The sequence below is a fragment of the Phaethon aethereus genome, assembly GCF_964289735.1.
Source record: "Phaethon aethereus genome assembly, chromosome: 3".
NCBI classification, from domain to species: Eukaryota; Metazoa; Chordata; class Aves; order Phaethontiformes; family Phaethontidae; genus Phaethon; species Phaethon aethereus.
The window spans coordinates 93,633,902-93,649,940 of NC_138576.1; the positions used below are offsets into that span (position 1 = coordinate 93,633,902).

General features: G+C 36.5%; 1 protein-coding gene across 1 annotated transcript in view; it reads left to right on the forward strand.

The window, feature by feature from the left end:
- The window catches only part of BIRC6 (baculoviral IAP repeat containing 6), a gene marked incomplete at both ends in the record, with an annotated part of 189,330 nt that overhangs the window by 93,353 nt on the left and 79,938 nt on the right, over positions 1-16,039 (forward strand). The window contains 10 exons of the mRNA XM_081998399.1: positions 498-625; positions 2,854-3,416; positions 6,449-6,624; positions 7,184-7,280; positions 7,459-7,653; positions 9,527-9,727; positions 10,341-10,620; positions 12,604-12,860; positions 14,046-14,154; positions 14,661-14,882. Of these exons, the coding sequence (XP_081854525.1) occupies positions 498-625; positions 2,854-3,416; positions 6,449-6,624; positions 7,184-7,280; positions 7,459-7,653; positions 9,527-9,727; positions 10,341-10,620; positions 12,604-12,860; positions 14,046-14,154; positions 14,661-14,882 (2,228 nt within the window). The remainder of the gene's footprint in view (positions 1-497; positions 626-2,853; positions 3,417-6,448; positions 6,625-7,183; positions 7,281-7,458; positions 7,654-9,526; positions 9,728-10,340; positions 10,621-12,603; positions 12,861-14,045; positions 14,155-14,660; positions 14,883-16,039) is intronic.

Genomic DNA, 16,039 nt, shown 5'->3' on the forward strand with positions numbered 1-16,039 from the left:
CTCAAGTTAACTTAATTCTATGTAATATTTGACAGGAGTCTCAGAAACGCTCAGTTTGAGACAGAAAACACCTAGTATTACCAGTGTTTTCCAGAAAAATTTCCAGAAAATACATAGTCTTTTCCAGAACTTAAACATTTGCTATTAATTTATAGTACTTACATGTAAATGTGTAGTTTGTGAAAAAACATTCAGGTTAGCACAGAAGTGTATTCTGTGTGAAGCGTCTTTTTGCATTGCTGAAAAGATAAAGTCTCAAGCTGCAAAACAAGTCTTAGGCAAAGGACTGAATTATTTGCTTGTTAGCCATGGTTAGTAATGGAAAAACGCATAATATAAATTGATACAGAATAGTTCTCCTGTAAAATTTTTCAGAAAGCAAATTAAGCTACATAATACTGTTCTGTTCTTAGAAAATGTTCTTGCTAGATACTACTTAATGTTCTTGAAGGCGTTTCAGTTTTATATAATACCTATTAAAATGCCTTTCCTTCTAGGTTGGGCCAACAGCAACACAAGCTATGCAAGAATTTCTTACTCGATTGCAAGTGCATCTTTCTTCAACTTGTCCTCAGATGTTCAGTGAATTTTTGTTGAAATTAATACATATACTTTCAACAGAAAGGTAAATCTTAACTATTTTTTTTCTTTTTACACCCCTTTTGTCTTTAAAATCCACACAAGTATGAATTAGAACTAAGATGTATAAGTCACACCTTGTCTTACTGTCAAGTTATATATGGAGTTCTTAGCTGTTGCTGCAGCACTACCAGCAGGATCTGGACTGCTTCTGGCATGTGGCAGAGTGTGACTGGGATCCACACACAGTAGTCTGTGTGTGAGGGACAGTGAATAGAAGCACTAAACAGTTGGCTGGACTGATTTTTATCTAGAGCTAAGATATAGGCCTTGTTAAAGTAATCCCTAAAATACAGCATTGTTGATGAGCTTACCTATTAAAAAGAGAAAAAATATTCTAAGACATCTGAATTAATGAAAGATTCTAGAAATCGTTTGTAGATTCTGAAAATAATATGGATGGCTTTTACACCATGGTAGGATGAAATACGAGATTGCATAACCCTATTTATGTAATATGCATATTTATTGCTATGTCTTTTTTTTTTTTTCCCCTCCCCCCTCTTCTCCTCACCTGACAGTGCAAAACTTCCTCTGCCCCACTCTTCTTCTGGGGCCTATTGATGTCTTGTCTCCCCACTAGTGCAGCGGAGTGCCACTGGCCAGGGGAGAGATAAGAGCTTATGGCTTGTCTTTTATATCTCATCTTCTTCAAGGCTAGGTGAATGGGCATAAGAATGTTATGTATACAGCAGTACACCAGAAATGTGCCAATTGTTTGGTCTGAAGTACATTTGGAGTTATCATTTATTTCTGGTATTTATGTTCTGCTCATCCCCAGATAAAGGCTTCATATAATTAGGGATGAGCTTCCTCAGTTTCTGGCTTCCCAGTAGGTGGCACTTTGGTGTTATCTATTCTTTAATCAGACAGAAAACAGTTTCGGCCTTTTCTAAGCAATTTTACCGTAGTAACTTAAATTGAATGTGTGGTGTTTACCAGGTTACACTGATGATCAATCACTTATACAAGAAATGTCATAATACAATAAAGTCACTAATTCGCAGTAAATCTTGGAATGTGCGTCTGCATGCCATAATCTTATTTGAAATAAGCTGATGAGACCACTGAAAGTATAGTTTCTGAAATGTGTTAAGAGTTTGCGTTTTTTTTGAGACAAACCAAAGGTGGGACTGAAATGTCATAAAATGGAAGCAAAGCACCGGGAAAAGGTTTAGTTGTTTATTTCTAAAGCCTCAGGTAATTGAAGTATATCATACCTGATCAAAGCATAAGATTGATTGTGAAGCAAAGCAGTGTCTTACTGTTAGAACTAATGAAATGCCAAATAATTTTCTTCAGACCTGTTTATATAAACTGCTTTGTTCTGTTTTTAATTTTAAAAGTTATAGTAAGAATCAATGTCAATGGATACAGAGAAATCTATAAAAAATCAGTAACACTTCAAGAATTAGCACCAGTTTTATTTTAAAATAAAATTACTGATTCAAAAGGTTCATTTTGTAGTCCACTAGTACACATGTAATAGCAATTCGGAAAATAAACTTGCCCCTAAAAGAGAACCTTAAAGTAATCAACCTACAAGCACCAACTTGTGATGGTTTGAGTACCTTCTCATGGTCTTATGTATAGTTAGACCATTCTTCTTTCTACCTCAGGGGTAAAAAAGGAAAAAAACCAAAACAAACTAAACAAAACTCCACAAAAAACCCTATGGGAAGAAAAAATCCATCATGATTTCCTGTTAGAAAACAATATATAACAAAAAAAAATCCTAATGATATTAAAGCATTAGATGTCTTCTTCCCATGAAGTTTCCCTACAAACATACAAAACATTTCACCCACAACTGAACAGGACTGTATTCCAAGCCTATACCTACAGAATTAACTGAATGATTAAAAAAACATGATGGATCCTAGACTTTTTCAAATGAACCTTGAATCCTTAGTAATATCAGGAAGGTAATTCATGAGTTCTACAGGCTGTGTAATGATCAGTATGTTAAAAAGTTATGAATGCTTGACTCATGTGAAAGATCAGATTGTGCTTCAATATGCATTTCTGAAAATGGATGGATTTTTATTTATTGAAAGTCTGGTGTGCTTTGTGATTCTTAAAAATCAAGCAGAAAAAAAACCCAACAACCAAACCTGTTTAACTTGTTAATATTGAACAATGAAATATCTTTTTTTTTTTTTCCTTCCCTTTTCTGTTGTTGTTGTTGTTGTTGTTGTTGTTGTTTTCCTTCAGGGGTGCCTTCCAGACAGGCCAGGGACCCTTGGATGCACAAGTGAAACTCTTGGAATTCACCCTGGAACAGAATTTTGAAGTTGTATCAGTTAGCACTATTTCTGCAGTAATTGAGTCTATAACGTTCCTTGTGCATCATTACATTACATGTTCGGACAAAGTGATGTCTCGCAGTGGCTCAGACAGCTCTGTGGGTGCTCGAGCATGTTTTGGAGGGCTTTTTGCCAATATTATCCGTCCAGGTGATGCCAAAGCAGTTTGTGGAGAAATGACAAGGGATCAACTTATGTTTGATTTGCTAAAGCTGGTCAACATTTTAGTTCAACTGCCGCTTTCCAGTAACCGAGAATATAGTGCCCGTGTTCCAGTACCAAGCAGTACTACAGACAGTGTGTCTGATGAAGAAAAGGTTTCAGGAGGCAAAGATGGCAATGGAAATAACCCTAATACTCAAGGATCAACTGCGTATGTGGCAGACTTGGTGTTAGCCAACCAACAAATTATGAGCCAGATTTTGTCTGCACTTGGCCAGTGTAACAGCAGCGCTATGGCAATGATTATTGGTAGGTATTTTGTAAATAAATGTAAAATCTTTTGGGGTGGTAAAACAAAACTTCTACAAACTGATAAATTGGGTATATACATGAAAGAATGTGTCACAGAAATGATAGGAAGAGAGACTAATAAGTGAAAGGGGGACAGTTATGTGGGGGGAAAAACAAACAAACAAACAAAAACCAGCTACCATGAGGTAGGAGACAGTAATTAAAACCAAGCAGGAATGTGTTTGGCATTTGAATTTGCTGAATCTCAGAATGGTTGATGTTGAAAGGAACCTCTGGAGATTGTTTAGTCCAACCTCCTTGCACAAAGCAGGGTCAACTCAGAGCCTGCCTCAGGGAGCAGATTGCCAAGTACCTTATCCAGTTGGGTTTTTAATTCCCCAAGGGTGGAAACTCCACAACCACTCTGGGCAACCTGTTACAATGTTCAATTAATCATAAAGTAGAAGAGCCTTTTTCTTACATTTAAGTACAATTTTCTGTATTTCAATCTGTGCCCATCCCATGCCTCTGTGCATGGATTAGGATTAGTCTTCTGTTTGTACTATAGACACATTACCTCCATTGTTCTCTATGTATTGCATTATTTTCCTTCTTTTTTTAAAATTGTTTCTGAAAAAGACAAATTATAATTGTGGCCTTTGCACAGAATACATAAACTCTTCTATTCCTCTGTTTTACCAGAAATCTCATTAACATCATGTTCTGGGAGTTTCAGTGATATATTTGGGGGTGGGATCTTCCTGCTATGATCAAATGAGGAAGCTGATGATATTTAGCACAGCAAAGTTGCTGTTTATCAGACCTGTACCTAAAGTGCATTTTCTCAGAGAGATTATCTTTGTGACTTTTTTGTGAGCTATGATGATAGCATAGAGTTTATTTGCACAAATTAAAAAAATGACTGGAATACCATGAATGTTACTGCATGTGCAAAACTGGAAAAACATTTTGCAGGAGGATAGGCAAAGAGCTTGCACTCCATTTCAAGCATAATAGTTGTAAAATTTTGTTCTTTTTATAGCGATTCTCTTGTTTCGAAGAAAGTACCTCTGGCCTTTTCTGTCACTTTTAAGCAGCTGTGAAACTGTTAACCAATGCTATTATCAGAAAACAGTATACTTTTTGGATGAGAGCACGTGAATGTTAGATTGGTCATTCATTTTGGCAACTGAGGAAAAAGCAGTAACCTCCAGTAGTCAAATCAAACAGCAGGCAGGATTTGACAAGCCTGTATAGTGCTGTTGGAACCTTCCCGAAATTAATTCCAGAATGTCTCCTCCTTTACTCTGGGTAGTTGGTGTCATATTGCAAATACGCTATGAACACTGAAAGTAGTTTGTTCTGGGAATGATGATTTATGCTCAGTATGTGTTTCTTTGGGGTGAAATTCAAAAATTCTTCTCCTCAACTTTGTCTTTCTAAACCATCGGTTTCTGTCCAGCAGTTGTTTTGCATGTTTAAAAAGGCAATTTGGAAAGATAGTGTTGTTTCAAAAAGTTTTTCATTGAATTCAGGATACTGGGCCAGCTGATCCTTTCAGTGGATTATTCCTCCCAAGGTCTTTTAATACAGGTTATTGAAACTAATTTGTATGTGTATTTTGGGAAGAGAGAACACGGCCGTTTGTGGTTTTAGTTCCTTCATGAAGAACTGTATTAAGCTCTCTCCAGACAATTTCTATGAACAAAACATTTCTCCAAGACTGCAGCTAAGGTTATATGTGATCCAAAAATCAGCTATCAGCACATAGTAGTAAACGTGTAATAGCTAGTGCAGCATGCTAGGGACACAGGAAAGATACACAAGAAGACGTCTGCAGATGTGCATGACTAAGTAGTGGCTCTGGTGTCAAAATTTATGCTAATGATCTTAATTTACTGTACCTGGCGAGCCAGCTGGTCAGGAGCCAGGATGGCCTTGAGTAATTCACTTGTCACATAAAGTTAAAAGATTTGTTTCATTTTCTTTTATGACCATTTTATCTATTTCATTAGTTTTTTATGCTTTGCCAATGACAGACTATGAAAATTATACAAATAACAGTATTCCCCTCTTGATCCTACCTTCTCCCTCCCTCAAAGTCTTCACAGCAAACCCACCTTAGTTGGCTTCAGCTCCATCATTCATTCCATTTAACTTTTCTAGATCATGCAGAGACTGTCTTATGACTTTTCTTTCTTTGTCTGTCTCCATGCATCCAGAGCCTCTCTGTATTGTTGTTCTTGATAGCTTGAAGGTGATTAAAGTCCTGCAGCTGTCAGTTCTCTTGACAGAGTGTTTGTCTAAAGCATGTTCCAAAGATCACTTGAACACATATTTTTTTAACCATTTGTTAGTATAACTCCAGTTTCTTTAAATGGAACAGGAGTGTTTCATCCATTCCCCCCACTCAAATCTAAACACTTCTAAAAGCTCTTCCAGATTGATGTCATACACTTTGTAAGACAGTCGTATTTATGGAGGTAATCTCTTCCTTGCTTTCCATCCTCAATTTCAGCAATGTGTAATCAATATTGCTGATTATTGACATTCAATAAATCCTTGTGAATAAATCCTGAGCCATAACACTAAGAGGGAGAATTCTGGGAGAGGTATTTCTGATAGAAATATATTTGTTAAATGGTTCTGGGGTTTTTTGGCTGCACAAGTGCACTTCTATTATTTTCTGAAAAAAAATTTAAATACTTGTTAGTTGCTTCTGGCTAGGAGTGATTCCAATCCTTCTGGAATTTCCTTGTATTTCCTTCACTAACTACAGTCATTTGTACAATCCTATCTAAAATTGGATTTAAATTCCCTGACTTCCTGAGTCAAGTTTTCCTATTTATACAGTAAAGAAGGTAGCAAGGATCTGGGAACACTAATAGTAATTTATATGATCCTGAAAACTGGCCCATTTCTAGTTTGTAAAATCCATGAGAACATTTAACAGAAAAGAAATTTAAATATCCTCGAGTTCTCTTATGTGCTCTAATGGTTTATTAGGTCTCAGCTTCTCACTTTTGAACTGTGTTTCTGTTTTCATTAAGGTGCCAGTGGCTTACATCTTACTAAACATGAAAACTTTCATGGTGGCTTAGATGCAATATCAGTTGGAGATGGGTTGTTCACTATCCTGACGACACTTAGTAAAAAAGCAACAACAGTGCAAGTGATGCTTCAGCCAATTCTTACCTACATGGCCTGTGGGTACATGGGAAGACAGGTAAGTTCCCTTAGGTCTGCTGTGCTTCAAGGGAATTTTAGGTTAGTTGATACTGTAACCTATACTAAGCTTAGAAAACTGAACTAGTGCTATATAAAAGAAATGTTAACATTTTTCCAACCTCACTTCACTTTGGTGCTGAAGTTAGGAAGCCTCCCTCTGTTGCCCATGGTAGAGGGGGAGAGAGAGAGTTTCTGTAAGGACATTTTGACATTCCCATAAATGTTCCTGGCTAAAAGCTTGAGGGTGAATTGAATGTTTTATTATGTTCACGTGGGAAACACATTTATTGTGTTCATATTAGTGGGTATTTTAAATGCTCAATATTCTTATTTCCTTTCAGCTGCTTACCCTAGTAGCTTGATCTTTTCCTTGCCACAAAGACTTTCTCTACATAGGAATTAACCATATGGAGCATGATACTGCTGTTTGGTGCTAGAGGGGTCAATTATGGAGACATTTCCTCTCTGGGATTTTTGTGTACTAAAAGAGGAGACAAGTGCATATTTCTGTCATATTAATTTTGTATGGAACTGTATTTCTTAACTTTTTCTTCTAGGGTTCTCTCGCCACTTGTCAGTTATCTGAGCCACTGCTCTGGTTCATTTTACGAGTGTTGGATACAAGTGAGGCACTGAAGGCCTTCCATGATATGGGTAAGAATGTCTTTTCTTTAGCTGCGTCGAGTAAAAGGTTTATTGTAGATTCTTTGGCACTTAAAGAAAAAATACAGATATGTGTTTGGAGGACCAAATTTACTAAATAGGCCATTGCTTGCTTAGAATCTATTGCATGCTTCTGAACAGTGTTCTCCCCCCCCCCCGTTATACACAGGTGGTGTTCAGCTTATTTGTAACAACATGGTAACGAGCACAAGAGCTATTGTTAACACAGCAAGAAGTATGGTTTCAACTATTATGAAATTTCTTGATTCTGGTCCCACCAAAGCAACAGACAGCAGTTTGAAAGCTCGAGTGCTAGCTTCTGAGCCTGATAATGCAGAAGGAATTCACAATTTTGCACCTTTGGGTAAGTAATACTTCTTTCTCCTACATTAATATCCACTGGTGATCTGAATATTTATCAAATTCTTAACAAAAAAATACTGTGATAGTGTCAGATGTTGCGGTATTATTAAATCTTCTAAACAGAGGGGTTGCTGGTGTTTCAAGATGTTGGGGAAGGAGGTTAACCCCTCCTCCACAGGTAGTAAGAGCTTGCGTGGACAGGGGAAAGAAAGAAGGGGAATGATCTGTATCTGATGTAGTCATGCATCAAGGTGGGCTCCTTCTCCCTCCCCTAGGTCAGGGGCTAGCCAGTTCCAATGCCACAGACAAAGACTCGCTGATTTCACTTAGGGCACATCAGATTTGATGGAGCTGTTACAGAAGCATGGCAAAGCTGGATGACACAGAATGAGCCTGAGCTAGGTCGGAAGCTGGAGCGTAGGGCCGATATTGCTGATGCTGCTCTCACACATGCACCCAATTGCTCCGATGTTGCCTGCATGAATGTTTGTTAGAATTGCAGTGCTGTTTTGGTATCAATACAATGGCTGCCACTTAACTAAAATGCATGTGTTTTTAACATGTAGAGGTACTCTTACATCTTACAAAGGCTACTTTTCACTACTAGTGTCTTAATGTTTTCTGTTGCTGCTCACTAGCCTAATGTAGCCCATGAATGTGTTCATACAGTGTGTCTCACTGTCACGAGGGGAGAAAGAAAGGATTATTTTTTAAATTTCTGGGAAGATTGTCAGGCAAGAGAGAAATCCATTCAGTCCTGTCATTCAAATTTAAGAGTGTAAAAAATAATGAAATTAAAGAAAAAAAGTTTATTTGACAGAATAGGGGTCTGTTAGAAATCTACATTGTTCTTCACAAATTCCTGAAAGGTAAATTTAATGATCCTGCAAATGTTGGTACTTGATTACTTTAAGTAGTAAATCCTAAGCATGTATGGTGGTGGGTTCTTGCACGCCTTATCTCCCAGCTTGCAAAGTGCTGCAATTTTTGATGTTCTGCTGTGAGTGCATCTGTCTTAATATTTTGCTTTCAGTCAGGAGTATGCTTTTGAAATTAACATTCTGGTTGTCCTCACTTACTACACTCTGATTCTCATCATACAGTGTTCTCTGAGAGACAAACTCGATTAATTTGGGATGAAAGTCTATCAAAATGTGTCCAGGAATTCACCTCCAGCTCCTACTAGTCATTCAGTCATGGGGCCAGGCTAGAGCTACTTTAAAGTAAAACACCCTGAGTATCTGTAGTTTGAATCGCACAGATCTGGTCTTCTTGTGCCATACTATTTGCTAAAGACGACGTAGCCTCAATCTTCTGAGTTCATTCTTAACTCATGTTAAGATGAGAAAAATGAGCAGCTGCTGTGGTCTGGTTTTTTTTGATTCTGATGTCTTTTTTAGAAAAGTTTTTATGTGAAACAAACCTTTTTGAAGAAAAAGGTTTGCAGATTTTGGTTGTAAAGTCGTTTATGTTATCATCATATTATTTAAACCTTTAAACCCTTCATTATGTTAACTATCGATTAACTAAGTTCAGGTTCTAAGCATAGTGTTCAACCTGCACCTTTTTGGTTCGTTTGGTTTTGTAATGAACAAAATCTTTCTCTTGATAGAAAGTTTAGGATTTTGGAAGCAAGTGTCTCCCTAGCAAATTTTCAGGCACATGCATATTAATATGTAAACTGCCTGTTGTAAAATAGCCTGAATAAAAGAAAAATATCTCAGCAGTTGTCATTATTACACATGGGTTGTTATCAATAAGCTGGACCAGGTGAGATAAGAAAAAAAAAGTGTTTTCCACAGTTCAGGTTGTAAATTAACCTGTATTTTATTAATAAATATTAATAATTGATGTTAATGGTGCTGGTTTTAAAGGTTCCATCACCTCAAGCAGTCCCACTGCCCAACCTGCTGAAGTGCTGTTACAGGCTACTCCTCCCCACAGACGAGCTCGATCTGCTGCGTGGTCGTACATATTTTTACCTGAGGAAGCTTGGTGCGACCTCACGATTCACCTTCCTGCGGCTGTGCTGCTCAAGGAGATCCACATCCAGCCTCACCTGGCCTCTCTGGCGAGTAAGTAGATTCACTGACGCTGATGCCAGTTTGAAAATTCAAAGGGCAGGATTTAGAAATGGTACAAAGACTGCAGTCAGAGGCACTAAAGCTGCAGGTTGTTTGAATAGCTGTAAAAAGTTGAAAAGCTTGTTAATTCTGCTTTCCTTGAGAATTGGAAGGCTCTGCCTCTGCTTGATTTCGTCTATCTCAGTCCATGTTTTGTGGTGTTAACTTTAAATATGACAAAAAACTTGTGAAACTTTTCATGAAATACTGGTCAGGGTCTTCAAGCAAAATGGTTCCATGTGGTGGTTGGAGTAAAGTATGAGATCTTCAGCTCTTATTGTCATAGCTCTGATATGGGAACATGTGGCATTTACACTGACATGACTTTTCTTCATCTTAAGTCTTTGAAATAAACTGTGTACACCATATAACAAAATGCATATGCATTTAAACATATACCATCGCACAGGTCAAATATTCCAGCTGCAGTTTTGTAGTAGTGTTTGCCCGAGATCATTTCAGCCATCTTGTTCTATATGTTTAAGAGGGATACATGTTTAACACTTTAAAAATCTGTACTGGTTTGAATTTTAATAGTATTAAACCTTCTTATCTTACTCTGTAGCTTGCCCTTCATCAGTATCTGTTGAAATAAGCGCAGATGGTGTCAATATGTTACCTTTGTCAACTCCTGTTATAACAAGTGGTCTCACGTATATAAAAATCCAGCTGGTAAAAGCTGAAGTTGCCTCAGCTGTCTGCCTCCGTCTCCATCGCCCTCGGGATGCCAGTACGCTAGGCCTCTCTCAGATCAAACTGTTAGGCCTCACAGCCTTCGGAAACACCTCGTCTGCAACTGTCAATAATCCATTCCTTCCCTCAGAGGATCAAGTCTCTAAAACAAGGTAAACTTCTAGTGTCAATGGCCAGAGGCATGTTTGTGCCAGTTCATGCTTTTGTCTCTTTTAATGATGTTTTCTGCTTTGAGTCAGAGCTTTCAGTAGCAAACTGAAAGGGTACCTGTTTTTGTAGTTGAATTTTAACATTTGCAGAATGTTTCAAATACCTTAGAAAACTTGCCTTTTTTCTTTTTTTTTTTGCCTTTTTCCTTTTTTTTTTTTTTCAGAAGACAAATATAAGCAGTACTTCTCACTTGTTTGGTAGCATGCTTAATCTGCATATGTAAAAGGGTGTGTTTCATCTCTGCAATGGTGAAAGAGTACAAAGGATGGGAAAGCATTCAGAGTTGTATTCTGTGTTTTTAATGGGTAGGCAGTTGTCAAAAAAATTGAAGTAGCAACATATTTCTTATCCCTACTGAAGTCGACAGAGTTGCGTAAGTATTGGAGCAGGAATAGAAACAGGACAATGGGATGTTTTATAGAAGTCATATCTAATACTGCTGTTTGCAAACATTTGTGAAATAGGAACTGAATGTAGTTGTGATTCTGGCATATCAGCAAGATTTCTTTTTGAAAGCTTTTATTTGGTTAGGTAGCATCTTGAGTTTTGTACTCATTTTTAAAATGGAAATAAGTAAACCCTTAAGGATTAAAAACAAAAAAGACTTAAAGTTTTCCAACTTTGAATTTAATTTAATGAGTGAATTTTTGAGATTTCCTGGTTCTGAAATTCAGCTTACTAAATTGCAAAAATTCATTACTCTGAAATATTTCATCTTGGAACCTTAACTTTTTTCAAATTCATAAAAGAGCAGGAGAAAGTCTTAAAATCTTTTCTTCTTTGGTGCAAAAAATGTCAAAGAGAGTAAGTAAATTTGGAGAGCGTATGAATACTGTCCAGTGTACATTTGATAAAAGCTGTATAACTGAAATTGGTCTTTGATCTTCAATAGCAGTGAAGTAAATTTTCATAGACAAATTCTACGATTGCTATATTTGTACTTCAAAAAAGGTTATCTTAAAATCACACAAAAATATTCAGTATCTAAAGAAAGAAGGTGAGTGTACATTCTTCATGTCTTGAAGTGTTTTATTGTGGCTTTCAGCTTAGTTTAGTAAGTGTCTCAATAAAGTAGTGGTAGTAATATGATAGATACAGTCAATAAACTGGGATACAATTTTGTTTTAGGCATAACAGAAAGCTTGCTTTTTTCTGAAGTGATAAATATTTAGGAGTTTTTCCTAAAATAAAAGTGTAAACTTCATTTAAGGTTTGTATGCAAAGAATAAGAGAGAAATGGGGGAAATGCAGTGGCTAACACATTTTTAATTTCCTGACTTTTTCTGTGTGCTGTCTAAGCACACAGGTTCACTGTAATTTATTGCAGATGTGTATGACCCTAAGAGTTTTTAAAGTCAGGGAGGCTGTTTGGGTGTATAATTTTAATGCCAACCAACTATTGCAGAATTTTGACTTTAAATAGGCACCATTGCATTTATTCATAAGTGAGGGAGTGTCCTATTTCATGTTTCACACTTATGTTTTGGCCAGCTCTTTTTAATATTTTAAAAAAACCCAATTAAACAAACCAACACACCCTCCCTGCTACCTTCCCCCTGTATAAACACCTTTCCTTCCACCTTCCCCCCAATAGGTTGGCCCTGTTGGAAGAAATACATATGTGAATAAAGAAATCTTGAGAAACTTTATTACTAAAACTTGCAGGCTCTTAACTTTTCGTACACATGAACCTGTCCTTTCTTACAACATTAAACCAATGATTACAACAGCATTACTAATGTATATTACATTTTGGTCTTAAATTCAGTTATTTTAATTTGCTTTTCTCAGATGATGTCTGATCATGTCACAGCAGTTTTCTGCAGTACTTGTCCTAGAATCTAATGCAGGTAGTTATGTTATAGATGCAAAATAAAATAATAAGAAAGTTATACATGAGCTCATTTTCATGTTTTCCTTTTCAGTATTGGATGGTTAAGATTATTACACCACTGCCTCACTCACATAAGTGATTTAGAAGGAATGATGGCTAGTGCTGCAGCACCCACTGCTAATCTGTTGCAGACATGTGCTGCTTTACTGATGTCACCTTACTGTGGTATGCATTCTCCAAACATTGAGGCTGTGCTTGTAAAAATTGGGCTTCAGTCCACCAGAATAGGCCTAAAATTGATTGACATTCTGCTAAGAAACTGCTCAGCATCAGGGAGCGATCCTGCAGGTGAGTGCAATGTTTTTCTTTTCAGTTGTTGCTTAAAAATGTTGCTTGTATAAATGTACAAATATAGTGTGTTTGCATGTTACTTTCTGATTCTGAATTTGGGTTGCCAGAACTTGCCGTTGCGGTGTGTTATGCTTCTAAATATCACAGTCTTTGCATGTGGGTAGTTCTACAACAGTAAAGCAGTGCAACCAGGTTTGTTTTGGTTTTTTGTGTAGAATAGATAACAAGGTGAATGTTTCGAAGACACAAGAGCAGGACACGCAATATATTGTAAGCACATCTTACCACAGATACTATGTCTAGATGTTTCAAAATAAAGAGCATCCATGAGTAGTGTTAAGGAGAACAAATGCACCAACATTTGGGCAGTAATAGTCTGTAGGACAGTATAGCATTGAAAATATTTACAGGTGAAGGTACATAATCAAGACATTCAAACAACTCGTCTGTGTCCCACAGGGGAAATTTTGCAGTAGCTCTTCTGTTAATGCACCAGGGGGTTATTGTGTTTATGATTCCATACCACTTTGCTTTGCTCTTTTGTGGCTTTTCAGTGAATGAAAACTGAATTCATATTTTTCCTGTTTTGAAGTTGCTGACACTAACAGAAAACACTCTTTTCAAAATGGCTTCCATGATTTATTTTTCCATGAGTTAACATTTCAGTGTAGCCTACTGTCTTTTGCTGGAATGCTGTTAGATAAGAGCGTAGTTTCCTACAGGGCAGGACACAAACACAGTGAGGAGAAGATAAATAGGAAACCTCTGCAATCCTCGGCATTAATCCCATTGATGGAAATTGGAGTTAAATAAGCTTCCATTTTGAAATAAATGTTTTTCTATGAAGCAAGAGGTTTGACAGCTCTATTGGAATTAGTCATGTCTTTTGGAATATATTGAAGAAAATCCTACTAGTTAAAGGTTTAAGTCCTGTATCTGATGAATGTTGCAATGATTTTTCCTTTTACAGTAAGGCTGAACATTGACTGTATTGAACATACAAAATGCACAGATTTGAGATAGTGGTGTGTATGAGAATTGCATTCTTATGTTACTGGCAAAACTCAATTCAATGTTAATATTGCAATTCTATAATAATTTCATTAGTACTTTTAAAAAAATACATATGTAAGTACTTCTATTATTTCCCCCCCCCCCTTTTTTTTTTTTTAATGCGGCAAGATCTGAATAGCCCTTTACTGTTTGGAAGATTAAATGGTCTCTCTTCTGACTCCACAATAGACATTCTTTATCAGCTTGGAACAACTCAAGACCCTGGAACAAAAGATAGGTAATGTTATTTGGCTTCTCATGTGGAAATATATACAAAAATAATCTGCTAAATAGTGGCTTGATGTTACTGCAGAAAAACAGACTTTTAAAAATCCGATTGTTATCAGGTAGCAGAAATGTGAAGAAGCTTTCCACCTTTCCCTCCTAGCCCGTTGCATCCTTGGCAGAGAATGCTGTCCTCCTTTTTTTGCTCTTACAAATGTAATTAAAACTTTCAGTGTTCAACTGACTTTTCTCTGAAATACTCAGAACTCAAGATACCTGCTATGTTTTCTTTCTCTGTAGAAAGAAAGATTACATTTGGCTTTCCAAGATAAGTGTTTTTAATTAATTTTTCCCGTTAGTGATCTAAGTCTTGAGAAAACGGGGTTTGATCTCACTCTTGAACTTTGCCTCAGAGGAAGAGATAAATGTGTAATTGAGATTACTAAAAGACAGCAAGCTAATTTGGTTTTGAGTGTTTCTTTGACCCTTTATAATGTTCTACATCATCTTGCCTTCCAGAATTCAAGCATTGCTGAAATGGGTCAGCGATTCTGCAAGAGTTGCAGCTATGAAAAAAAGTGGCCGGGTCAGCTATATTTGTCCAAATAGCTCAACAAGAGAGTATGGTCTTTTGATGCCATCTCCTTCCCATTTGCATTGCGTAGCAGCAATTTTGTGGCATAGTTACGAATTGCTTGTTGAATATGATTTACCAGCGTTGCTGGACAGAGAACTGTTTGAGTAAGTAAAGCAAAGTTTTGCACTACATCCTTTTTATAACTGAATTATTTTGTTCACTGAAATGATATGACTTGAAGTGTGCTCATTGTGAAATAGTAATGGAAATTGTCATCCCTGAAGCTAATTGATAGAGTGAATTCTTAAAGATATCTAAACAGGTAGTTTTGTACTTCTAAACACAAACCTGCACTTCACATATTCCAGGTATAATTGTGTTTAAAAACAAAAATCCAAAACAAAACAGCAAATCCATGTATATATTTGAATATATGTGAAAGGTAAACTATTGCATGGGGTTTTTTTGGGTGTGTGTGTGAATGGATAACTCTGGGTTGTTCTTGTCGAAATTGTTTGCGGTAATTTTCACCTGTAAATCATGATCTTAATTAGTATCCTGTTATAGAAACATTATTTTATTATTCATGGTATCTATAACTGATAGCTAAGAGCTGGGGGGGTGGGGGATTGTTTTTTTGGAATCGCCACTTTTGTTCCAGCCATAGTCTGATTTGAAAGAAACAAAGCATAAAATCTTGAGTGAATCTTGAACTCTGAATTTGCTGCATGTTGCTCGATTTTGAAGAAAAGTTCATCCTTTTTAAAGAAAAGGTCACTTAGTGCAACATGATGGTCTTTAGATACGTGACTACAAGCTAGATTGTTTCCAAAGACACTTCAGTGATATTGTCATATAAATAATTCTTAATGCAAAATGAGCTTGTTCCTTTTGGGAATCAACTTAAGGATTTTAAATTGCAGGTCAATCCTTTCAGGAACACATTTTAACAGAAATACATTTTCAGGATGGGTTTTAACAATTTTAACATTTGAAAAGGAAGAACTTTAATAAAAATAGACTTCCTAAAATGGATTACCCATTTAGATTTATAAAAACATAAAAGAGGGTTTCACAACTGAATTCCTGTCTTTTGGAGGAGAGTGTATTGTTTTCATCACAGGATGAAATGAAGGAATACTAATAAAACTATTGTACCTAGTTTGTGTATGCATGTTGCAATATAGCCCCGTTCCTCTACGTCCTGCCAAATCAATCTATAATTCATATCAGCCAGCGTCTGAAGCAAATTATAAAATAGATTTTTAATAAATGTAGAAGGATTGTTGTCAGACTTATAAGGGTAAATAATTCTTCTAAT